At 45.5% G+C, this 27475-nt stretch overlaps 1 protein-coding gene across 2 annotated transcripts in view; it reads right to left on the bottom strand.

Moving 5' to 3' along the window:
• Nucleotides 1-423: 423 nt before the first annotated feature.
• The window catches only part of LOC139380898 (NEDD8-conjugating enzyme UBE2F-like), an 86066-nt gene continuing 59014 nt past the window's right edge, over nucleotides 424-27475 (bottom strand). For both annotated transcript variants that reach the window (XM_071124053.1, XM_071124054.1), the window contains one exon: nucleotides 424-1957. In XM_071124053.1, the coding sequence (XP_070980154.1) occupies nucleotides 1907-1957 (51 nt within the window). In that variant the 3' untranslated portion in view covers nucleotides 424-1906. The remainder of the gene's footprint in view (nucleotides 1958-27475) is intronic.

Here is a 27475-nt window from a genome sequence, read left to right as displayed (position 1 = left end):
GCTGAAGAAGTGCGTGAGAGAGGGGAGGGGAGTTCTGACTGCCCTGTCTCTCAGGACACTGACTATCTGACAGCCTGTGTTAACATTCTGCTATGGTCGTCACTTTCTATAGCACAGACCTAGTGGACACTAACCAGAGCTAGTGGACACTAACCAGAGCTAGTGGACACTAACCAGAGCTAGTGGACACTAACCAGAGCTAGTGGACAATAACCAGAGCTAGTGGACACTAACCAGAGCTAGTGGACACTAACCAGTACTGTGTGAGACCTGAGGACTAGTGTACCATGATGAGTAATTAACTTAAAATGTCACATTGTTGTAAATACAGTAATAACATTGTAGTTGAATCAACATTGATGGCAGCAATCACAACCCATGAATATGACAGGGACACTGACTATAGAATAAAATACAGGTTCATTTTTCTTATTACATCCTCTTTAATATATCTTTAAAAAACGATATACAATCAGAAAGCAAAGGAGGATTTGAACTGAGGGACAGACCCTCCTGAGCCTCACAGGAAACTAGGCTAGCTGGGCCAGTAAAACAAGGAGTGTGGGGCTAGGAACCAGAGCATGCTAACAAGTCAAATCTGAACTTGTTCATTTGAAAGCACGCGCACACGCGCTCACACACACTAAAATACACCACCTCCTGATCACATACACTTTGCCTCATGGAAACGTAAATACAATGTTTAATACAGTGAATGTTATGTTCCAATGTGCACACAGGCACAAAGCCAGCCCAGGCAAAGCCACACACACACACACACACACACACACACACACACACACACACACACACACACACACACACACACACACACACACACACACACACACACACACACACACACACACACACACACACACACACACACACACACACACACACACGGAGGGACAGACACACAAGGACATAGAAGAGAGCGAGACCACAGGCCCTCCCTTCAGAAAACTAATCAGAGGACTCATACACAACCTAGGAGAGGGAGAGCGCCCTGGTATTCCCCTACCTTGGGGGCAGAGGAGAACACATGAGGTGGGTGGGGCCTAAGAGGTGTGGAGGGAAAAGCAGCAGGATAGAGAGATTAAAAACAGCAGGCTTCGGCCCACGTAGGGTCCGAGTTGAATAACTCTGCCCTATATAATGCACTCACTACTTTTGACCAGGGCCTATAGGGTTGGGATTATTGGGATTATTAGGGTGCCTTTTCAGACATATCCAGAGTGAAATGGAGAATATGGGGACTGACTGGAATGGGGACTGACTGGGTAAAACGGGGACTAACTTGAATGGGGACTGGGTTGAATGGGGACTGGGTTGAATGGGGACTGGGTTGGTGGCACTTGTCATTCACATGCTGTCTGGTGAGTTGGGGGTGGGCAGGAACGAGTGACATAACAGATATGTCCTTTTTCCAGCTGTGTGTTTGCATGCACAGCCAAGTGCTGTGTGTTGAGAGAAGCTAGTTGAGTATGTTCGTTTCTCAATGCGCATGAAGGGATTGTGTGCGTGTGCGTGTGAGCTCGCGTGCATTTTCTTTGCAACACAAACATGGCAGGCACTAGAACTGAGAAAAACTAACAGATCATCTTTCTCTTTGATTCGCCAATTCTTAAATAACAGATAACTGGATTGATTAAATCCCGGGTCCTCACTGCCACCGGCGCCCACTCTGATTGGCTCAGACACAACGAGAAGCCCAGTCATTGGACGATCCCTGTTGTGACGGATGATTACTCTGGTCCAATAAACAAGTCCCTCCTCAAACTTTAAAAAAACGTGTTTAATCTTTCATTCTTCCAGCGACGTCTTATTGCAGTCGGGGCGTGTCAGCGGTGCGCAGCGGTTAGTTGGTTGATGAGACATTAGGGACGGGGTTCAGATGCAGTCATCACCTGGCGTAGTGCTTGATGTAATCCTGAACCTTATTCCGGAAATCCTCCTAGAGCAAGACACACAAACAAAATCAGTGATCTTTTCTCTATCAATATCCTTGTTTCATTCATTTTTTACAAACATCTAACCCCCAATTGAACTGCTCTGAAAATCTTTAGGCCAATATACAGTGTGTTCATCAGTTGTACTACGTTTATGGAGATATTCAATTAAAAAAAATGCAGTAAGCACCATCAGAGGGTTGATGCCAGTGATACAGTGGGATGAAAACATTACCCATAAACCACGCACACTTCATGACAGCAAAACATGACATCCACTGCTCTGGCATCAGCCAGAACTATGAAAGAAATGGACCGCAGAGCGTCAGTCCAGCCGGCTAGGGAATACAGTCACCTAGACTGTGGAGATGGAGGTAGATATGGAGGCCACAAGAGCAGCTCTGGCTCCCTCCGAGTAAACAGCCTCCAGCAACAAGATGTCAGAGCCTGAATGGAACCCAGGAGGGCTCGGGATTCTTCACACAGCTCTGCTGGCCCGTTGCTCCATAACAAGTACCAGGCTGTAAATAACCCCAGTCTACATGGAGTCCTGAGGCACACAGTGAATGGCCCGCCTTTGCTCTGATCTGTCTGTGACCACCTCTTTTCCCCCAGCTGGCGCATCGGTCTGAATGGTGTCGGACACTTCAGTGAAGTACCTCCATTACAGGTCACGAATGGAGAGCTGAATGGAGAGCTGAATGGAGAGCTGGGGAGTTATAGCCTGGGTCCCAGTGAGTGTGTGTGCATGATATAGAGAGAATGTGTGTACTCTGTGTGTGTGCAGGGTTTAAATAAAATGAAGTCAAATCAATTCCCATGACCCCTCTGGGGACAGTGTTCCATGGCGCAGCTTGATGATGGATGGAGAGCAAAGGTGGAGCCAAGTTGGCATGGCAGTTTGATGATGGATGAAAGGGAGAGAGAGAAGTGGAGACAGGTTGGCATGGCAGTTTGATGATGGATGAAAGGGAGAGAGAGAAGTGGAGACAGGTTGGCATGGCAGTTTGATGATGGATGAAAGGGAGAGAGAGAAGTGGAGACAGGTTGGCATGGCAGTTTGATGATGGATGAAAGGCAGAGAGAGAAGTGGAGACAGGTTGGCATGGCAGTTTGATGATGGATGAAAGGCAGAGAGAGAAGTGGAGACAGGTTGGCATGGCAGTTTGATGATGGATGAAAGGGAGAGAGAGAAGTGGAGACAGGTTGGCATGGCAGTTTGATGATGGATGAAAGGGAGGGAGAGAAGTGGAGACAGGTTGGCATGGCAGTGTGATGATGGATGAAAGGGAGAGAGAGAGAAGTGGAGACAGGTTGGCATGGCAGTTTGATGATGGATGAAAGGGAGAGAGAGAAGTGGAGACAGGTTGGCATGGCAGTTTGATGATGGATGAAAGGGAGAGAGAGAAGTGGAGACAGGTTGGCATGGCAGTTTGATGATGGATGAAAGGGAGAGAGAGAGAAGTGGAGACAGGTTGGCATGGCAGTTTGATGATGGATGAAATGGAGAGAGAGAAGTGGAGACAGGTTGGCATGGCAGTTTGATGATGGATGGAAGGGCGAGAGAGAAGTGGAGACAGGTTGGCATGGCAGTTTGATGATGGATGAAAGGCAGAGAGAGAAGTGGAGACAGGTTGGCATGTCAGTTTGATGATGGATGAAAGGCAGAGAGAGAAGTGGAGACAGGTTGGCATGGCAGTTTGATGATGGATGAAAGGGAGAGAGAGAAGTGGAGACAGGTTGGCATGGCAACGTATGTAGCGGATGGCGGCGGGCAGTAACTCAAAGCGGTTGACATGTTGGTCCCTCCTGCGTCAGCTTGCCCCCTGCCACCTGCCCTTTCCCTTTACCATGGCCAGCTATACTAAACCACACCAGCACAGCAAAGCTCAGCACAGCAACAAACACATAAAACAAAAGCCTACTTCTTTTCTCACTGGTGGTCCAGGCTTTGAGTTCGATTGGACAGGGGTAGGAAGGGGGTGGAGCCCGTTAAAAGACTACACAGCCCTGGTATCAGGAGCCAAGGGAAGTGAAGGGAGCAGCAACAGTAAACCCTCCTCCAATCTGCACAGAAACCTCCTATTGACATCAATGCATTATTTACCCATTAAGCTTCAGTTTCACAGATGCATGTTTCCCAAGATGGGATTCAGTTCTTAAGAGAATATGCTCAGAAGGAGGCTTGGCCAGGGCTGGAAAAGGTCAGGTGACTCTCAGCCAAGAACAACAAAGATGCCAACCATGACGACAACTTGATGTAAAAAGGGCTTTATAAATACATTTGATAGATGTGATTTAACTTAAGGAGATAAGACCAAGACATACTGCTTTGAAATGGAGACTACTTTAGGACAAATGTGTGTGGCTGACTTAGTTCCTCGCATACCATATAAAGAGCCTGGGCCTGCTACTCTACAGCTTACTTTACCCTCATGGAAAGTCGATTAGCACTGCAGATCTCTTCTCTCTCTGTCCAACATGTTTTTTTTAAACTTTATTTAAATAGCAAGTTAGTTAAGAACAAATTCCTATTTACAATGACGGCCTACACCGGCCAAACTATCCTATGGGACTCCCAATTACGGCCAGTTGTGATACAGCCTGGAATCGAACCATGGTGTCTGTAGTGACGCCTCTAGCACTGCGATGTAGGGCCTTAGACCGCCCCTCCAAAGGGGAGCTATTGCACAAAAGCTAATACAGTGCCTACAGAAAGTATTCAAACCCCTTGACTTTATCCACATTTTGTTGTTACGGACTGATTTTAAATTTAGATTTTTGGTCACTGCCTACACACAATACCCCATGATGTCAAAGTGGAATTATGATTTTCGATTTTTTTGTAATACAAATTAATATAAAATTAAAAGCTGAAATATCTTGAGTCAATAAGTATACAACCCCTTTGTTATGGTAAGCCTAAATAAGTTCAGGAGTAAAAGGATAGTGTTAAACATGATTTTTGAATGACTACCTTATTCCTGTACCCCACACATACAATTATCTGAAAGGTCCCCTAGTCGAGCAGTGAATTTCAGACACAGATTCAACCACAAAGACCAGGGACAATTTCCAATGCTCGCAAAGGGCACCTATTGGTATATCGAAAATTAAAAATGACATTGAACATCCCGTTGAGCATGGTGAAGTTATTAATTACACTTTGGATGGTGTATCAATACACCCAGTCACTACAAAGATACAGGCGTCCTTCCTAACTCAGATGCCATAGAGCAGTGGTTCCCAAACTTTTTATAGTCCTGTACCCCTTCAAATATTCAACCTCCAGCTGCATACCCCCTCTAGCACAAAGGTCAGCGCACTCGCAAACATAAGAATGAGTGTGAGTTTTGGTCACAACCTGGCTCGTGGGAAGTGACAAAGAGCTCTTATAGGACCAGGGCACAATTAATAATCAATAATATTGCTCTTTATTTAGCCATCTTACATATAAAACCTTATTTGTTCATCAAAAATTGTGAATAACTCACCACAGGTTAATGAGAAGGGTGTGCTTGAAAGGACATCCATAACTGCAGTGTTGGGTTGTATTGGAAAGAGTCTCAGTCTTACATCGTTTTCCACACAGCCTGTGCCTGTATTTAGTTTTCATGCTAGTGAGGGCCGAGAATCCCCTCTCACAAAGGTAGGTGGTTGATAAGGGCACCAGTGTCTTAACAGTGCGATTTGTCAAGGCAAGAAACTCTGAGCGCAGCCCAATCCAGAAATCAGGCAGTGGCTTCTGATTAAATTACATTTTCACAGAACCGTTTGTTGCAATTTCGATGAGGATCTCTTGTTCAGATATCGGTAAGTGGACTGGAGGCAGGACATGAAAGGGATAACAAATCCAGTTGTTTGTGTCATCCGTTTCGGGAAAGTACCTGCGTAATTGCTCACCAACTCACTCAGCTTCGCTACATCACATTTGACATTGTCCGTTAGCTTGAGTTCATTTGAACACAAAAAATCCTACAATGATGGAAAGACCTGTGTGTTGTCCTTGTTAATGCAGACAGAGAAGAGCTCCAACTTCTTAATCATAGCCTCAATTATGTCCCACACATTATATATAGTTGGAGAGTCCCTGTAATCCTAGATTCAGATCATTCAGGCGAGAAAAAACCTCAGGCCCTGAAGCCAGGATATGCATATAATTAGTACCATTGGAAAGAAAACACTGAAGTTTGTAGAAATGTTAAAATAATGTAGGATAATATAACACAATAGATATGGTAGGAGAAAATCCAAAGACATTTTTTTCCTTATCTTTTTTGAGAGAGACTATCCTCTTAGAATGGCAAGTAAAGGTCATTTTGAGAATTTGCTCCCTGGATGCTATTCCTATGGCTTCCACAGGGTGTCAGCCGTCTATGTTCAAGGTTTCAGGCTTGTAACTTCAAAAACGAATAAGAAATATCAGTTTTAGTACAGGGACACAACAGTCTTGGATAATAGTGTTTGTGCGCGCCATGAAGACAGGATGCACATGCTAAAATCAGTTTCCTATTGAACATCCTTCTTTCTGTAAGAAATATTATAGTTTGATTACATTTTATGGTATGTGAGGAGTAAATAAACATATTTTGACTTGTTGAAACAAAGTTTAGGGGTAGATTTTCCGGATTCCTTTCTCTACATGTTGAATGAGTGGATTACTCAAATCGATGGAGCTAACTAAAACAGGGAAAGATTTCTACTAACAAAATGACACTACATGTTATAGCTGGGACCCAAAATTTTCCAAAAGTGAATATTTAAAATCGGTATTATGAAACCTGTGCCGGTGGAAAAATATTTTGATGTGGGGCTCCGTCCTCAAACAATCACATGGCATGTTTTAGCTGTAATAGCTACTGTAAATGGGACAGTGCAGTTAGATTAACAAGAATTTAAGCTTTCAGCCGATATAAGACACTTATATGTACCGACGTTTGTTGTTTCTCTAAAATCGAAATGTTTAATATACATAATTTTAATGATTATTTATTTGAATTGCGCGCCCTCCACTTTCACCGGAAGTTGCGGGACGCCTAGCCCTTTAACAAAGTTAACCATTTTCACTGTAGTGTCCAAAACATCTCACAAGCTGTCAGGTATTCCCTTGGCAGCAAGAGCCTCTCGCTGGATGCTGTAGTGTACCCAAGTGGCGTCGGGAGCAACTGCAAGCACTCCACTGTCTCCCTGTCATGGCTTTTGCGCTATCAGTACAGATACCAACACATTTTTTTTTTACATTCATTTTTTTTATTTAACCAGGCAAGTCAGTTAAGAACAAATTCTTATTTTCAATGACGGCCTAGGAACAGGGGGTTAACTGCCGTTCTGCCTGTTCAGGGGCAGAACGACAGATTTGTACCTTGTCAGCTCGGGGGTTTGAACTTGCAACCTTCCAGTTACTAGTCCAACGCTCTAACCACTAGGCTACCCTGCCGCCCCTTGACCACCAAAGTCCATTTGACGTCACCAAGCTGTCCAGTACTTAAAAAATATAATCTCATGTTGTTCTGGCTTCCAGTGGATTGCAGAAGAGGTCTTCCTTAATTGACCTCCCATAAACATAAATGGACATACACCAGGAGCTGTGCCAGGCCCGCCACATCTGTTGACTCATCCAGCTGTAACGCATAGCTTGTATGCAAAGCTGGAATTGTTTCAAAACATCTCATGCCAAGTCACTGATGCGTCGTGAAACAGTGTTGTTTGATGAAGTAACTGTCTAACTTTTTTTGGCCTTTTCCCCCAGCATTGTCCCAGCTATATCGGCGGCAGCAGGAATAATTAAGTCCTCCACAATAGTATGGGGCTTGCCTGTCCTGGACACCCGGGAGCTCACCATACTTATTTTTCTAATTGTTATGTTTAGTTTCTAAATGTCTGCGCAAGAGTGAAGGTTTCCTGCGAGAGAGTAACGGTTAATGTGATTGGATGTTAATTATTTGACAAGACTACCTGTATTTGACATTGTGTTGTTACTTCGCTGAACATTAGATGGTTAAAATGTATTTTTGGCAGTGAAACGAGGCTACTCAGGTGAGAAAAAAACCTCACCCAAATGTATCGCCCCGTTGGAAAATATAAATGTACTGCATGAATATTTTTATGTGAATCACATTTTTATTTGGCGTACCCCTGACGGCATTGCGCGTACCTGCCGTAGAGCAAGGAAACCGCTCAGGGATTTCACCATGAGGCCAACGGTGACTTTAAAACAGTTACAGAGTTTAATGGCTGTGATAGGAGAGAACTGAGGATGGATCAACAGCATTGTAGTTACTCCACAATTCTAACCTCATTGACAGAGTGAAAAGGAAGCCTGTACAGAATAATACTATTCCAAAACATGCATCCTGTTTGCAACAAGGCAATAAAGTAATACTGCAAAGAAATGTGGCAAAGCAGTTCACTTTTTGTCCTGAATACAAATTACATTTTATTGATCACATTCACATGGCTAGTAGATGTTAATGCGAGTGTAGCGAAATGCTTGTGCTTCTAGTTCTGACAATAATATCTAACAAGTAATCTAACAATTTCACAACAACTACCTAATACACACAAGTGTAAAGGGATGAATAAGAACATGTACATATAAATATAGGGATGAGCGATGGCTGTGCGGCACAGGCAAGATGCAGTAGATGGTATAGAGTACAGTATATACATATGAGATGAGTGATGAATGACATGTAACCATTATTAAAGTGCCGTTATTAAAGTGACTAATGATAAGCACAGGCAAGATGCAGTAGATGGTATAGAGTACAGTATATACATATCAGATGAGTAATGTAGGATATGTAAACATTATTAAAGCGGCATTGTTTAAAGTGGCTAGTGATACCTTTATTAAGTCTATTTATTAAAGTGGCCAGAGATTTGAGTCTGTATGTTGACAGCAGCCTCTCCATGTTAGTGATGGCTGTTTAACATTCTGATGGCCTTGAGATAGAAGCTGTTTTTCAGTCTCTCGGTCCCAGCTTTGATGCACCTGTACTGACCTCGCCTTCTGGATGATAGCGGGGTGAACAGGCAGTGGCTCTGGTGGTTGTTGTCCTTGATGATCTTTTTGGCCTTCCTGTGACATCGGGTGCTGAAGGTGTGCTGGAGGGCAGGTAGTTTGCACCCGGTGATGCTTTGTGCAGACTGCACTGCCCTCTGGAGAGTCTTGCGGTTGAGGGCAGTGCAGTTGCCGTACCAGGCGGTGATACAGCCCGACAGGATGCTCTCGATTGTGCATCTGTAAAAGTTTGTGATTGTTTTAGGTGACAAGCCAAATTTCTTCAGCCTCCTGAGGTTGAAGAGGCGCTGTTGCGCCTTCTTCACCACGCTGTCTGTGTGGGTGGACCATTTCAGTTTGTCCGTGATGTGTACGCCGAGGAACTTAAAACTTTCCACCTTCTCCACTACTGTCCTGTCGATGTGGATGGATGGGGGGGGGGGTGCTGCATCTGCTGTTTCCTGAAGTCCACGATCATCTCCTTTGTTTTGTTGAGTGAGAGGTTGTTTTCCTGACACCACACTCTGAGGGCCTTCACCTCCTCCCTGTAGGCCGTCTTGTCATTGTTGGTAATCAAGCCTACCACTGTAGTGTCGTCTGCAATCTTGATGATTGAGTTGGAAGCGTGCATGGCCACGTAGTCATGGGTGAACAGGGAGTACAGGAGAGGGCTAAGAACGCACCCTTGTGGGACCCCAATGTTGAGGATCAGCGGGGTGGAGATGTTGTTTCCGCCCTTCACCACCTGGGGACAGCCTGTCAGAAGGTCCAGGACCCATATGCACAGGGCGGGGTCAAGACCCAGGGTCTCAAGCTTAATGACAGGTTTGGAGGGTACAATGGTATTAAATGTTGAACTGTAGTCAATGAACAGCATTCAAACATAGGTATTCCTCTTGTCCAGGTGGGATAGGGCAGTGTGATGGTGATTGCATCTTCAGTGGACCTATTGGTGCGGTAAGCAAATTGGAGTGGGTCTAGGGTATCAGCAGGTCCTTGACTAGTCTCTCAAAGCACTTCATGATGACAGAAGTGAGTGCAACGGGGGCGATAGTCAGTTCAGTTACCTTAGCTTTCTTGGGAACAGGAACAATGGTGACCATCTTGAGGCATGTGGGGACAACAGACTGGGCTGGGGATTGACTGAATATGTGCGTAAACACACCAGCCAGCTGGTCTGCGCATGCTCTGAGGACGCGGCTCGGGATGCCGTCTAGGCCGGCAGCCTTGCGAGGGTTAACACGTTTACATGTTTTACTCACATTGGCCACGGAGAAGGCGATCCCACAGGCTTTGGTAGCGGGCTGTGTCAGTGGCACTGTATTGTCCTCAAAGCGAGCAAAGGAGTTGTTTAATTTGTCTAGGAGCAAGACTTTGATGTCCGCGACGGGGCTGGTTTTCTTTTTGTAATCCGTGATTGACTGTAGACTCTGCCACATACGTCTCGTGTTTGAGCCGTTGAATTGCAACTCTACTTTGTCTCCATACTGACGCTTTGCTTGTTTGCTTGCCTTGCGGAGGGAATAGCTGCACTGTTTGTATTCGGGCATGTTTCCAGTCGCCTTGCCATGATTAAAAGCGGTGTTTTGCGCTTTCAGTTTTGCACGAATGCTGCCATCAATCCACGGTTTCTGGTTAGGAAATGTTTTAATAGTCACAGTGGGTATGAAATCACCGATGCACTTGCTAATAAACTCGCTCACTGAGTCAGCGTATACATCAATGTTGTTGTCTGAGGCTATCCAGAACATATCCCAGCTGTGACAATAATCGAAGAGAATTCTCTTGGAAGATAATGCGGTTGCATTTGATTGTAAGAATTTCTAGGTCAGCTGAACAAAAGGACTTAAGTTCCTGTATGTTATTGTGATAAGGCATACACCCCTGCCCTTCTTCTTACCAGAGAGATGTTTGTATCTGTCGGCGCGATGCATGAAGAAACCGTATGGCTGTACCGACTCTGACAACATATCCCAAGTGAGCCATTTTTTCTGTGAAACAGAGAATGTTACAATCTCTGATGTCTCTCTGGAAGGCAACTTGTGCCCTAATTTCGTCCACCTTGTTATCTAGAGATTGGACATCGGCGAGTAATATGCTCGGGAGTGGTGGATGGTGTGCTCGCCGCCTGAGTCTGACCAGTAGGCCGCTCCGTCTGCCTCTCCTACGGCGACCTCATTGTTTTGGGTTGGCCTCTGGGATAAGATCCCATGTCCAAGGTGGAGGCCCGAACGGGAAAGACGTATCCCTGGTCGTAATGTTGGTAAGTTGTCATCACTTTTATATCCAATAGTTCTTCCCGGCTATATGTAATAACACTTGAGATTTCCTGGGCTAACAATGTAAGAAATAATACATAAAATAATACATTAAAAAATACAAATAATTGGACCTGAAGCGAGGCGACCATCTCTGTCGGCGCCAAAACAAGTGTTATGTTTAAGGGAAAACCAATACAACGCATTACTGAGTACCACTCTCCATATTTTCCAGCATAGTGGTGGCTAAATCATGTTATGGGTATGGTTGTAATGGTTAAGGACTGGGGAATTTTCAGAATAAATAAATAAATGGAATGGAGCTAAGCACAGGCAAAATCCTAGAGGATAAACTGGTTCAGCCTGCTTTTCACCAGACACTGGGAGATTAATTCACCTTTCAGCAAGACAATAACCTAAAACACAAGGCCAAATCTACACTAGTTGCTTACCAAGTGAATGCTCCTAAGTGGCTGAGTTACAGTTTTGACTTAAATCTAGGGTTGCACATTTTGGGGAATATTCAAAGGTGTAAACTTTCAGTGGGAATTAACGGGAATATATGAAAATTAATATTAACACAATTTAAATGTAGATGTTTTTTTGCATTGGATATATTTACCATATCATATGGAGACAGAAACAAATATTTAATCATAAGTAGACATAATTGCAAATGACTAAATCCTTCCAATATAAATAAAAAAACAATTTAGTTATTAATTGAACTTTAATTAAATGAGTTGACTCTTCACATGGGATGATTTCACTGAACAAAAAGGGAATATTAAATGATCCCCAATGATCCATCACATCTCCCAAAAAATGTTTTCAACATACATCTGTAAAATGATAGTCTAGAAACTAAAGCTTTGCTTGTCTTCCTCTCAGGCTTCCATGTCTTCTCCCTTGACCTCCTCAATGTCCACCTCTTGAACATCAGATTCTGAGGCCTCATCTTCACTGTCACTTACCAACTTTGTTGAGGATGGCTCGTTGTCAGGCTCAAAAAGCCTAAAATTTGCCCAGATGGCCACACATTTTTCAACCCTTGTATTGGTCAGCCTGTTGCGTACTTTGGTGTGTGTGTTCCCAAACAAGGACCAGTTGCGCTCTGAGGTGGCTGCTGAGGGTGGGATTTGGAGGATGATGATGGAGGCAACAGGGGAAAGAGCCCCAGGTCCACAAAGTCCCTTCAACCAGGTGTCGGATGAGATATGTTGGCACGACTGCCATATTGCATCTCCATCCCAAAGCCCTTGCTTGGAAGTGTACTTCGCCAGACTGCCAAGAACCTTGCCCTCATCCAGGCCAAGGTGGCGAGACACGGTAGTGATAACACCATAGGACTTGTTGATCTCTGCACCAGACAGGATGCTCTTGCCAGCATACTTGAGGTCCAACATGTACGCTGTAGCGTGTATGGGCTTTAGGAAGAAGGCTTCACGCTTTTTCATGTATTTCAGAACTGCAGTTTTCTCTGCTTGGAGCAACAATGAAGTGGGCAGGGCAGTATGGATTTCTTCTCTTACATCTACAAGCAGAGACTGAACATCAGACAGGTTGGCATTGTCTCCCTCAATCCGTGCAGTGGCTACTGCTATAGGTTTCAGGAGTTTCAGGCTGCTTACCACTCTCTCCCAAAATACGTAATCCAGGAGGATCCTCTTGATGGGGCTGGCCATATCGGCAGACTGTGATATGGCCATTTCTTGGAGAGACTCCTTTCCCTCCAGGAGACTGTCAAAGCATTGTCTGTCACCAGTGCAAATACCTTCCGTAGTTCAAGGTCATTGATGACTGCCTTCAGCTCATCTACAATGTAGAGACTGGTGTGTTTGTTGTCCCTTGTGTCTGTGCTCTTGTAGAATACTGGTTGAGGGGTGGAGATGATGTAGTTAATTATTCCTAGCCCACAAACATTCAACCACCCATCAGAGATGATTGCAATACAGTCTGCTTTCTCTATGATTTGCTTGACCTTCACTTGAGCTCTGTTGAACTCTACATCCAGCAAATTAGTAGATTAAGCATGTCTGGTTGGAGGGGTGTATGCTGGGCGAAGAACATTCAGAAATCTCTTCCATTACGCATTGCCTATGAGCATCAGAGGTGAAACAGTTGCATACACAGCTCTAGCAAGACATTCATCAGCATTTCTGACTACTTTCCTCCACGGAGTCAAAAAAACATCTGATTCCAGGAGGACCATGAGCTGTTGAACTCTATTGAACTCTGCATCCAGCAAATGAGTAGATCAAGCATGTCTGGTTGGGGGGCTGTCTGGTTGGAGGGCTGGACCATGAGCTGTTGCTATCGATAAGATGTCTGATTCATCATTTTCACCTCAAATAGAAGTAGAGGGACTTTTGTCAGAGGTTGCTTGTTGTGAGCGAGGAGGGAACTTTATGCACTTGGCCAGATGATTCTGCAGCTTTGTTGCATTCTTCACATATGATTTGGCACAGTATTTGCATATGTACACAGCTTTTCCTTCTACATTAGCTGGAGTGAAACGTCTCCACAGATCAGATAGTGTCCGTGGCATTTTCCTGTAAAGATTAGAAGAAAAAATGTTTAAAAAAAAACCCTAATACAATTCCATGTACAGATAAATAGTTAAGCAGTTATCTTACAAAGGAGTTGTTTAATCTAAATGTTTTAAAATGAAACATGTATGAAACAGGCGAATTAACACTCCTCAGTTAGCAGGCTCAAGCAAGCTAAAACCCACTTGGTAGCAAAAAATTAACTAGCAGAAATTGCTAAGTTAGAAATGATTTAAAACACACTTTGCTGCAGGCTACTATTTACTAGTTAACAAGAAATTACGTCATAAAATATATTCACCCCACCCAGTGCTGTAATCAAAACTTACCAGAAAGCATGTAGTCCTTGGCTCAGACAGTGTAGTAGTGTGGGTTCAATAGCATCTCATTAGTGTGCAAGATCTTGAGAATCAGCTGTACATGTGATGGAAGAATACACTGTGAATGCAGAGGGTTGCAATTCCATTGAACTGGGAATAGTTTAACCAAAATATGCTACAAGACCTAGAATTGCCTTGTGTATCCCACAAAAAAGGTTCACTGTTATAAACTACCCTTTTTTTAAAATTATTTAAGCAAAATTTCCGGCCTTAAAAATGACGTAAATTTACTGGAACGTTTCAGACTCTTTGCAACCCTACTTACAAATCTATGGCAATACCTTAAAATGGTTGTCTAGCAATGATCAACAACAACAACCAATTTAACAGAGCTTGAAGAATTTTGAAAATAATCATGGGCAAATGTTGTACAATCCAGATGTGAAAAGCTCTTAGAGACTTACCCAGACAGACTCACAGCTGGAATCACCCTTAGAGACTTACCCAAAAAGACTCACAGCTGGAATCACCCTTAGAGACTTGCCCAAAAAGACTCACAGCTGGAATCACCCTTAGAGACTTACCCAAAAAGACTCACAGCTGGAATCACCCTTAGAGACTCACCCAAAAAGACTCACAGCTGGAATCACCCTTAGAGACTTACCCAAAAAGACTCACAGCTGGAATCACCCTTAGAGACTTACCCAAAAAGACTCACAGTTGGAATTGCTGCCAAAGGTGCTTCTACAAAGTTGGGCTGTGAATGCTTACGGAAATTAGATATTTCTGCATTTAATTTTTAAGAAATGAACAAATATTTCTAAAAAAACATGTTTCCACTTGGTCATTATTGGGTAGTGTGTGCATATGGGTGAGAGAAAAAAAATGTTTTAATCAATTTTGAATTCAGATTGTAACACAACATGTGGAATAAGTCAAGAGGTATGAATACTTCCTGAAGGCTCTACTCCCTGTAAATCCACTCTAAACTGTGGATGAAAATCACTGTCAGGCGGCTGGTTGGAAACCTGCTATTTGAGTCATAATCTACTGCATCTCATCAGTCCTTAGTGAAAGCCATATAAATTCCCCTTTAAACAGTAATACCTCAAACAATGACTGGGGATCAGTTTTACAGAAGGGACTGTTTTACTGAGAGATTATGACGTCTGTCTGTTACGTGGTCATTCCTTAGTGAACTGAACCATGTCACCAATCCTACCCAATTAGCTCATCCTGCCAGCAGGCAGGTACACCAGTGTTCAAAACACCTCTTCAAGAGGTAAATTAATGAATGCAAATGGTTGTACTTCCCCTTGGGTGGAACGTGCTACAGCTTTCTAGTCCGACTAGAGCAGCAGAGCAAAGCAAACAGCATTAAGTTAAAGAGCCCTCAGCACAGCTAAGCAGACAGAACAGACTTAGAACTAACAGAACTGGAACCTCGGAACACACTGAGCTCTCCAAGCTGAGACCCCCGGGGATTCCTGTGCTGCACCCCCATCCTACCCCTGCCCCCTCCAACCCCCCTCTCCCCCTCTTGCATAACACTGCAGCCCGCAAATATTTTGGCAGTAACTCAGTGAGCCAAGTGCAGCACAGAGTATTAAATAGCCCCATGTAATTATGCTTAATAATATGACCCATTATAAATGTGAGGGGTGTCTGGTGGATTGTGGAGCTTTGGCTAAGCTGATTGGGCCATGCCTTTCTTCCCTGGCCAATTGCCTTTTGATACACCTCCATATGCAGTGTTATAAAGTGTTATAGTATTAGGCTTTACTACGACTGATCATCATCATCATCATCATCATCATGGAGATGAATGATGACATTCAGAACAGCTCAGATGTACACTCAGCAGACAGTTTATTAGGTACACCACTCCATTCACTAAAATGGTTCGCTCCTACAGACAGTGAAAGACTCTGCATGGTCAATCCGATGTCTGCAGTGTTCGTACAGGATTCACTGTGAAACGGCCTCTGTAAAAGTCAGGGCATTCATACTTCTTGCGCTTCGCAGAGCTGTTGTGAAGGAAGTTGTCAAGAAAGTGAGTGTGTGTTTATACAGGACCTCCTGCCCCCACCTACCGTCAACCAATCATGTCAGTGCGGAGCTACACAGAGCCCTCCGCATTGCTACAAAAATTGGGAGGCGCATGGCAGAAAAGGGCTCGATTTGGCCTCTGCAAGCCTCCAGAGGCTCCACAATTGCATCACATCCTCCATGCTGCGCCTCCGGACAACATTACCGGATGAAGCATAAATCAGCTGTGAGTCACGTCAGGCATTGAGGCATTCAGTTAGATTGAACGTAAGAATGGGCAACACAAGTGACCTACGTGACTTTGAACGTGGTTCTGTATGATAGTACCTCAGAAACAGCTGACCTCCTGGGCTTTTCACACACGACAGTGTCTAGGGTTTACAGAGAATGGTGCGGCAGACAAAAAACATCCAGTCATCGGCAGTCCTGTAGGCGAAAACAGCTCGCAGAATGAGAGGTCGAAGGAGAATGGCAAGAATCGTGCAAGCTAACAGGCGGGCCACAAACATATATAACGGCGCAGTACAACAGTGGTGTGCAGAACGGCATCTCAGAACGCACAAGTCGTCGGTCCTTGTCACATTAGGCTATTGCAGCAGATGACCACACCGGGTTCCACTCCGATCAGCTAAAAACAAGAAGAAGCAGCACTGGACAATTGAGGCGTGGAAAAACATTGCCTGGTTCGATGAATCAAGCTGATGGCAGTCAGGATTTGGCGTAAGAGGCCATGGACCCAACCTGCCTGGTGTCAACGGTACAGGCTGGTGGAGGTGGTGTACTGGTGTGGGGAATGTTTTCTTGGCACACGTTAGGTCATTTGATAACAATTTCCATACCATACTACTAGATTGGTGTACCTAATAAACTGTCCATTGAGAGTACAATGCAATGTCCTCAAACGACTTCAAAAGTAAAACTGGAGTGACTCAACATAATCATGCAGACCTGTAAACCATTCTCCTCAGGGAATAAGTAAAAATGACATACTGTCCCTCCCCTGGTAGAGAATACAGGGAAAAAGAGACAAGCAGAATTTCCTGTCAGATCTCATCAATGTCAGTGTCCAGACTCCCAGGCGATGATTGACTGAGCTGTCATTGATACGGCACGTTTGTTTATTAGACTCAGATGGGAGAGATGACATTATTTGGTTTGGCCATATAGAAGTTTTCAGACACAAAAATGACCAATCAATGGCATTCAGTGACCCTGTGACATAATTTCTTACACCAAACAAGGTAACGTCAGGACACAGGCCTGCATGGCTCCTCTTCTCTCCTCCCTAACCAGGCAGAGATAACAGGTGACTTGACCATTTTACTTAGTGAGGAGAACGTCGTTCAGAGATGTTCTATACTCCTCTCTATTTTGGGACAGTTTGAACCATCTGCAGAGTGAGAGACCCTCAAACACTCACTCCCCCTCCAGTCTAAATAGTCTGATAGCCCAAACTGGATGTGTACTGTCCAGATGGGACCAGACTGCCCAGCATTAATATGATTCTGCTGTAAACTGCTCGTCTCTCCTGACGCCACTGTGTGCACCACAGGCAGGAAGCAACATATATCATATCAGTGTTGCAACAGGGCTTCCTGGGTAGTGGAACACTACCGTGTCTGGTACACCCTATCAACTCAGAGGCCCAGGCATGCTGTACATGCTATTGCTGCAGGCAGGAGCAGCAGTATGGTTATGTAACGGTAATCACCTCACCTGAACACCATCTCAGTAGAGGCTGTCATGATAGGCAGCGGAAGGAATGGAGGGATGGATGGAGAGGTGGATGGGATGATGAAAAGGAGGGGGTGGCCGATAGAGAGATAGATCTGTGGTGAGAAAGGAGACCTCACAGCACTCATCTCTCACTTTTATCACTGTTAATCCCCTCTACCGCCACAGCATGGCTAGTGAGAAAACATTCTGGAGGCCAATGGCTCAGCTGGTAGATGGGATCGATTCAGGTCAGATTTGGTCAGGGTTGAAGGTGGCCTACAGCCACCAAGTTAAACACTAGACAGACAGTATGACATCACACAGGTCAGATAGTGATTTCACAGAATGAACGAAAATAACTACTTCTGCACCATCCAGATTTTCACTTCATGAAACAGACATACATGGCGTAAATGACCACTGTGTAGAACCATGTAGAACCAATACAATGCAGAACCATGTAATGTAGAACCATGAAGAACCAGATCGGACATGCAAACAAACAGTTGGCTAATTGGCTATTAATCCACAGTGAGACAAACTGGTCCTGTGTTGGATGGAGATCCATAGACTTGCATTAGGATGCAGTCAGAAGACCACAGGGTTCCTCATGGTTCCTCAGAAGAACCTTGTGGAAAGGCTTCTCTAAGCCATCGGACCGGGGCTCATTAATGGTGCAGAATGGCTGACCATGCTAGAGTGACTTATCACTGGAAATGTTGCTGTTAGTTTGCTGTGGCCAACTTTAAAATCAACCGTTTTCTGTGGCATTGCTACAGCTAGGTGAATACCACATTGACATGTCAACATATAGGTCCAATATTATTTTGTGTTTGTTAAAAAACATACAGTATGAAGGTCAAGACAGACATCTCGCCTGGCTAATCAACGGTTTCATTAGGCGCTATAGTTTTAAGGTCAACGATCAAATAGCAGTCTATTCCGTTATGGTATGTTCCATCTCTCACACAGAACTACTGTATGACCCCCATGGAGGGAGGGAGAGAGATGAGGGGAGAAAGGAAAGAGAGAGTGTGAAAGAGACAGAGAAAGTGAAAGAGCGCAAGAGAGAGCGAGAGAGTTTGAGTCCCAGCTGCCTGTGAAGAGACACCACAGGGGAGTCAGTAAGCAGGGTAACTGATGCATCAGTATGGTCGTTACATGGTCATTTAGCATTCGTGAGGCAGACGTGCTATGTGGCGGACGTGTGAGTTGTGGTTCCCCAGTTCCCTCCTGCACAGTGACTTGGTGTTGTCGGCATGCCACAGCTACAGAGTCAGGGGAGACCCAGAGATTGGACACTCCTCACGCCGAGAACCACAGACTGTGGACATCACACTCGGCAGGGGGTGGGAGAGGCAGCTGGGACAACTACTACAGAGCTGTGGTAGTGTGAGGAAGCGTGTACAATGTTCCCTCTAAGCTGCACGCGCACCCCGAGACTGTCACGCAGAACAAATACTCTATCAGCCCACAGAGAGAAGCATGATATTGAACTTCACACAACCTTCTAGAGTTTTCCCTGTTAGTTAACACTATCAATGTTTCCCTTTACTGTGGTAATTGTGATCGAATCCACACAATATTATCCACTTTGAATGCAACATACCGAAACAAAACAAGCTACGCAATAGATATTCCAGAACGCATCGGAGTAGGATTATATTGCATTAACACACATGACTCAGCCCGTACTCTACACAGACTGGTGTGGCATAACCAATCAGAGCTGCAGTAGGCCTATATGAAAATAGACCATTGCCAAATATGGATCTGTGCCATTTACTTTGAACTGGACTGTGTTTACAGCTGTGGTCCTGAGTAGATGTGCTTGTTTTGAGATCAAAGCCAGAGCTGCATGCAGCAACGTGTGCAAGTTTTGTTCATATCCTTTACTAGTTAGTGAGTTATCAGCACAGTTATAGATCATTTGTAGTCAGCAATAGGGGAGGGATTTCTTCCTACAAGAGCACAAACCATGTACATTTCTAGACATCTTTGAATAGTGAGTCAGGTAAATAACTTTTTTTGTCTTAAAGTAGCAGTGTTGTATTTCGAGACAGGTTTGAATAAGCTAAGTAGCCAATAGGGTAGCATAATGTGTCTGATTATCTGTAATAATGGTATGTGAATAGTAATGCATTTTATTTTGTAAAGTGGTTTCTTGCATCAAACAACATTTTCAGTCACCTCCTTGTCTAAAGGACAAGTGGATAAACAGGTTAATGTCAAGCTCTGCATGTTTCCCCCCCAAAGTCTCATGGAATGTAGGTCTACATTGAACACCACACATTGGCTGCTACTGTAGGCTGAATGATAGAACAGCTATTTCCATGTAAAAATATTATGGGATGCATTTTCTCCATTGTTTTTGATGGTAGGCCACTCTGGTGGGCCACTCTGGTGGGCCTTAGTTATGATCAAATTGCCACAATAGCCTACTCAGTCACTGTTAAAACTAACAGAGCGGGTACAGCCTCAGTGTTCACAGTAAAAGCACACTGGAAGTTGCACAGAATTTTCACAATGTTCAAGTCTTCGCTCAGCAGACCTGAAATGTACTGAGTGCTGAGAAACATTTGAGGGAATATTGCATGGGCCACTGTTCCTTTACTTAGCTTTGATTGTGGACCTGACTCACACCAACACCCGACCTGGCTTCACCAGCTGTTACTAGCGCCACTCAGCCATTTTCAACGCCACAGGGGAGCTGGCTTGAGAATCATTCTGACACAGCAGAAAACGTTTAGTTCAGTCAGTTTCGATAAACATTCCTGCTCATTTTCATTTTCCCATTTCCTGCAGAGTGGTGTAAATCAAATTGACCTTCAAATTCTGTCCCGAATCTCGCCGAAGATGGTGCCTCTTCCTGTTCGGGTGGCGCTCGGCGGTCGTCGTCGCCGGCCTATCAGCTGCCATCGATTCCCTTTCCGTTTGTTTCTGTTTATTGGGTTTAATTGGGTACACCTGTTTTGAGTTACTGTTTGTTTGTAGGCTATTTAAGGGCACTAGGCCCGCTGGGTATTTGTGCGGGCTTGTTTCCTGTTATCTGGTGTATGAGTGTAAAGAGTATCTTTTCCGGACAGTTTTAGTCCGTTGTATTTTGGGACGGGTTGTTTCATGCGCCCCTGTGTTTTGCATGTCGTGACTCCACAGTCTATGGAATAAAATATCCACGAACTGAATTACCTGCTCTCTGCGCTTGACTCCTCCACTCACCATTGTAGAAGCTGTAACAAATTCAGTAAATAGGGATGATGAGACTTCAGGCAAGTGAGTTTTTCCTGATATGAAAAACAAATAGGTGCAACGGTACTGTCCAGGGGAACCTGTCACAGTAGTGATCACCGGTACTGTCCAGGGGAACTCGTCACAGTAGTGATCACCGGTACTGTCCAGGGGAACTCGTCACAGTAGTGATCACCGGTACTGTCCAGGGGAACTCGTCACAGTAGTGATCAACGGTACTGTCCAGGGGAACTCGTCACAGTAGTGATCACCGGTACTGTCCAGAGGAACTCGTCACAGTAGTGATCACCGGTACTGTCCAGACGAACTCGTCACAGTAGTGATCACCGGTACTGTCCAGACGAACTCGTCACAGTAGTGATCACCGGTACTGTCCAGGGGAACTCGTCACAGTAGTGATCACCGGTACTGTCCAGACGAACTCGTCACAGTAGTGATCACCGGTACTGTCCAGGGGAACTCGTCACAGTAGTGATCAACGGTACTGTCCAGGGGAACTCGTCACAGTAGTGATCACCGGTACTGTCCAGAGGAACTCGTCACAGTAGTGATCACCGGTACTGTCCAGAGGAACTCGTCACAGTAGTGATCACCGGTACTGTCCAGGGGAACTCGTCACAGTAGTGATCACCGGTACTGTCCAGAGGAACTCGTCACAGTAGTGATCACCGGTACTGTCCAGAGGAACTCGTCACAGTAGTGATCACCGGTACTGTCCAGGGGAACTCATCACAGTAGTGATCACCGGTACTGTCCAGGGGAACTCGTCACAGTAGTGATCACCGGTACTGTCCAGGGGAACTCGTCACAGTAGTGATCACCGGTACTGTCCAGGGGAACTCGTCACAGTAGTGATCACCGGTACTGTCCAGGGGAACTCGTCACAGTAGTGATCACCGGTACTGTCCAGGGGAACTCGTCACAGTAGTGATCACCGGTACTGTCCAGGGGAACTCGTCACAGTAGTGATCACCGGTACTGTCCAGGGGAACTCGTCACAGTAGTGATCACCGGTACTGTCCAGGGGAACTCGTCACAGTAGTGATCACCGGTACTGTCCAGGGGAACTTGTCACAGTAGTGATCACCGGTACTGTCCAGGGGAACTCGTTACAGTAGTGATCACCGGTACTGTCCAGGGGAACTCGTCACAGTAGTGATCACCGGTATTGTCCAGGGGAACTCGTCACAGTAGTGATCACCGGTCCTATCCAGGGGAACCTGTCACAGTAGTGATCTCTGGTACTGTCCAGGGGAACCTGTCACAGTAGTGATCACCGGTACTGTCCAGGGGAACCTGTCACAGTAGTGATCTCTGGTACTGTCCAGGGGAACCTGTCACAGTAGTGATCACCGGTGCTGTTCTGACACAAGGGGGTTTCTCAGTTCACAGCATAGTTCACAGCGTAGTTCACAGCGTAGTTCACAGTGTAGTTCACAGCGTAGTTCACAGCGTATTCACAGCGTAGTTCACAGTGTAGTTCACAGCGTAGTTCACAGTGCAGTTCACAGTGTAGTTCACAGCGTAGTTCACAGTGCAGTTCACAGCGTAGTTCACAGCGTAGTTCACAGCGTAGTTCACAGCGTAGCACCTTGTTACCTGAGTGTTTTGGGGCCCACTGTGTAGGAAGCCCAATATGGCCTGTGGACACTAGTCTCTTTGTAACTCTCTGTAATTGGTCTGAATGGCTGCTCTGAACAACAACCTTACAGTTACAGTGGTGTGTGAGAGATGAGTCGTCTCCCCAACAGAGCCTTCTGCCTGCCCGGCCAGTTGAGCAGCATCATTCAGACAGACAGGATGGACAGACCATCACACAGAAGGATCCATACTCCTAATGTGACCAAATGGCTGCCACAGCAACACAGTTGGCCCCCAGCTCCAGCCCCCAGCTCCAGTCCCCAGCTCCAGCCCCCGGCTCCAGCCCCAGCCCCCAGCCCCAGCTCCAGCCCCCATCCCCAGCCCACATCCCCAGCTCCAGCCCACATCCCCAGCTCCAGCCCACATCCCCAGCTCCAGCTCCAGCCCCCAGCCCCAGCCCCCAGCCCCCAGCTCCAGCCCACATCCCCAGCTCCAGCCCAAATCCCCAGCTCCAGCTCCAGCCCCCAGCTCCAGCCCACATCCCCAGCCCCAAGCCCCAGCCCCAGCCCCCAGCCCGTTTGGTAGAAAGGCTGAAGTTCACAAAGCTGAGAAATATGAGGTCTGCAGAAGACAGTGTTTTTAAGTGAATATAACTAATTGTATGTAAATAATATGCAAATACATGTCTGAATGCACAGCTCCAGGCATTGTACTATAGAGACCATGCTAGAGGCTAACTGGAAAACACATAAGGAAATGTATGGATAAGTCATATGCAAATGATGTTGCATTCATTGAAGATATAAATAATTCTAAGAGCTTTAGGAGTTATTTGAATTAAACATTTTAATACTTAGTTGGCAACTCATCTAAGGATGTTAATAGCGAGGATGTTCATATTAAAGAATATATACTTTAAAGTGGATTAATAGCTTTCAAACAAACATCCGGCACATGTGCACATACTGCACTGGTTAATAACTACATGTCAACCACTACTCCTACTGTAAAAGGTGGAAGTTTTAGGTGTGTAATGTTGCAGAACACAGATTCACTGCACAGGCCTTGCGACGGTTAAACAGACAGAACTTTAGAGACGAAAGACAACACCGTATCCCTCAGGACTGTAGAGACCAGAGGACACCATCCATTGAAATAAATACTTCCTGTAGGTCCTGCCTCCTCTCCTGTCTCCTGCCTCCTCTCCTGTCTCCTGCCTCCTCTCCTGTCTCCCGCCTCCTCTCCTGTCTCCCGCCTCCTCTGCTGTCTCCCGCCTCCTCTGCCCTCTCCCGCCTCCTCTCCTGTCTCCCGCACTCCTCTGCCCTCTCCCGCCTCCTCTCCCGCCTCCTCTCCCGCCTCCTCTCATGTCTCCCGCCTCCTCTCCTGTCTCCCGCCACCTCTCTCGCCTCCTCTCCCGCCTCCTCTCCCGCCCCCTCTCCCGCCCCCTCTCCCGCCTCCTCTCCCGCCTCCTCTCCCGCCTCCTCTCAGAAATCAGTTTAGCATGTTCCTTCCTTCCCTCACATACTATCTCCGGTCTCTTTTCCTCTAGTTCGTGTTCCTCAAGCCCAATCTGACTTTTGAACAGGGCTTGAGGTGTTGGTGTGCGAAACCAACCGGTATGAACCGATCACCAAGCCAGGCAGTCAAAGCCTCCATTCTACACAGGAGGAGGCGGTGCCGATATTGACCTGCTGCAAGTGGCCAACAGACTGAAGGCCTGACCTTTCCTGTATTTTATTTTTATTTCACCTTTATTTAACCAGGTAGGCCAGTTGAGAACACCTTTATTTAACCAGGTAGGCTAGTTGAGAACACCTTTATTTAACCAGGTAGGCCAGTTGAGAACACCTTTATTTAACCAGGTAGGCCAGTTGAGAACACCTTTATTTAACCAGGTAGGCCAGTTGAGAACACCTTTATTTAACCAGGTAGGCCAGTTGAGAACACCTTTATTTAACCAGGTAGGCCAGTTGAGAACAAGTTCTCATTTACAACTGCAAGCTGGCCAAGATAAAGCAAAGCAGTGCGACAAAATCAAACAACACAGAGACAAACTCACAGCCAATAACACAATAAAAAAATATATGTACAGTGTGTGCAAATGTAGAAGAGTAGGAAGGTAGGCACTAAATATGTCTCCCTATGTTTCTAGGGAGTTTTTCCTAGCCACCGTGCTTCTACACCTGCATTGCTTGCTGTTTGGGGTTTTAGGCTGGGTTTCTGTACAGCACTTTGAGATATCAGCTGATGTACGAAGGGCTATATAAATCAATTTGATTTGATTTGATTTAAATAGGCCATAGAGGCAAAATAATTACAATTTAGCATTAACACTGGAGTGATAGATGTGCAGATGATGATGTGCAAGTAGAGATACCGGGGTGCAAAAGAGCAAGAGGGTAAGTAATAATATGGGGATGAGGTAGTTGGGTGTGCTGTTTACAGATTGGCTGTGTACAGGTACAGTAATCGGTAAGCTGCTCTGACAGCTGATACTTAACGTTAGAGGGAGATATAAAACTCCAGCTACTGTGATTTTTGCCAGTCGTTCCAGTCATTGGCAGCAGATAACTGGAAGGAAAGGCGGCCAAAGTAAGTTTTGGCTTTGGGGATGACCAGTGAGATATACCTGCTGGAGCACGTGCTACGGGTGGATGTTGCTATGGTGACCAGTGAGCTGAGATAAGGTGGGGCAATACCTAGCATAGACTTTCAGATGACCTGGAGCCAGTGGGTTTGGCGACGAACATGTAGTGAGGGCCAGCCAACGAGAGCGTACAAGTCACAGTGGTGGGTAGTATATGGGGCTTTAGTAACAAAACGGATGGCACTGTGATAGACTACATCCAGTTTGCTGAGTAGAGTGTTGGAAGCTATTTTGTAATGACATTGCTGAAGTCAAGGATCGGTAGGATAGTCAGTTTTACGAGGGTGTGTTTGGCAACATGAGTGGCTTTGTTGCGAAATAGGAAGCCGATTCTAGATTTAATTTTGGATTGGAGATGCTTAATGTGAGTCTGGAAGGAGAGTTTACAGTCTAACCAGACACATAGGTATTTGTAGTTGTCCACATATTCTAAGTCAGAACCGTCCAGAGAAGTGATGCTAGACGGGCGGGCGGGTGCGGGCAGCAATCGGTTGAAGAGCATGCACTTAGTTTACTTGTATTTAAAAGCAGTTGGAGGCCTCGGAAGGAGTGTTGTATGGCATTGAAGCTCGTTTGGAGGTTTGTTAGCACAGTGTCCAAAGAATGGCCAGATGTACACAGAATGGTGTCGGATCAGAGACTCACCAGCAACAAGAGCAACATCATTGATATATACAGATAACAAAGTCGGCCGAGAATTGAACCCTGTGGCACCCCCATAGAGACTGCCAGAGGTCCGGACAACAGGCCCTCTGATTTGACACACTGAACTATATCTGAGAAGTAGTTGGTGAACAAGGTGAGGCAGTCATTTGAGAAGCCAAGGCTATTGAGTCTGCTGATAAGAGTGTGGTGATTGACCGAGTCGAAAGCCTTGGCCAGGTCGATGAAGACGGGTGCACAGTACTGTCTTTTATCAATGGTGGTTATGATACCGTTTAGGACATTGAACGTGGCTGAGGTGCACCCATGACCAGCACGGAAACCAGATTGCATAGCGGAGAAGGTACGGTGGGATTCGAAATGGTCGGTGATCTGTTTGTTAATTTGACTTTTGAAGATTTTAGAAAGGCAGGGTAGGATGGATATAGGTCTGTAACAGTTTGGGTCTAGAGTGTCTCCCCTTTTGAAGAGGGGGATGACCGCGGCAGCTTTCAAATCTTTGGGGATCTCAGACGATACGAAAGAGAGATTGAACAGGCTAGTAATAGGGGTTGCATCAATTTCGGCAGATCATTTTAGAAAGAGACGGTCAAGATTGTCTAGCCCGGCTGATTTGTAGGGGTCCAGATTTTGCAGCTCTTTCAGAGTATCTGAATATGTCTGGATTTGGGTGAAGGAGAAGCGGGGGGGGGGGGGGGGGGGGATGGGCAAGTTGCTACAGGGGGTGCTGAGATGTTGGCCGGGGTAGGGGTAGCCAGGTGGAAAGCATGGCCAGCCGTAGAAAAATGCTTATTGAAATGATCAATTATCGTAGATTTAGCGGTGGTGACAATGTTTTCTATCCTCAGTGCAGTGGGCAGCTGGGAGGAGGTGCTTATTCTCCATGGACTTTACAGTGTCCTTTTTGGAATTAGTGCTACAGGATGCAAATTTCTCTTTGAAAAAGCTAGCCTTAGCTTTACCTATTGACTGAGTATATTGGTTCCTGACTTCCCTGAAAAGTTGCATATCGTGGGGGCTATTTGATGCGAATGCAGAACGCCACAGGATGTTTTTGTGTTGGTCAAGGGCAGTCAAGTCTGGGGTGAACCAAGGGCTATATCTGTTCTTAGTTCTACATTTTTTGAACGAGGCATGCTTATTTAAGATGGAGAGGAAAGCACTTTTAAAGGGCAACCAGGCATCCTCTACTGGCGGGATGAGGTCACTATCCTTCCAGGTCGATTTGAAAGGCCTGCTCACTGAAGTGTTTTAGGGAGCGTAGGCTGTAAACCACCTGTAATAAAGCATGAGTCCATGGAGACAGTACAGTAGTCTTGCCCTGCTGTTGAGATATTAAGCTGCTCTTTCCGTCTCTCTGCAGTGAAGCACATGCCTGGCTGGGGACTGGGGAGCACCTGGGGAGTACTGCAAACCCCAGCCGAGCACTATTTGGGAGCGAGTGCGAGTGGTCCCACCACAGTTTAATTATAGAGCGGTTGGAACAGC

Source organism: Oncorhynchus clarkii, chromosome 22 (assembly GCF_045791955.1).
Source record: "Oncorhynchus clarkii lewisi isolate Uvic-CL-2024 chromosome 22, UVic_Ocla_1.0, whole genome shotgun sequence".
NCBI lineage: Eukaryota > Metazoa > Chordata > Actinopteri > Salmoniformes > Salmonidae > Oncorhynchus > Oncorhynchus clarkii.
The sequence above is the reverse complement of the archived record's forward strand: the minus strand, read 5'-3'. Positions and strand labels throughout refer to the sequence as shown.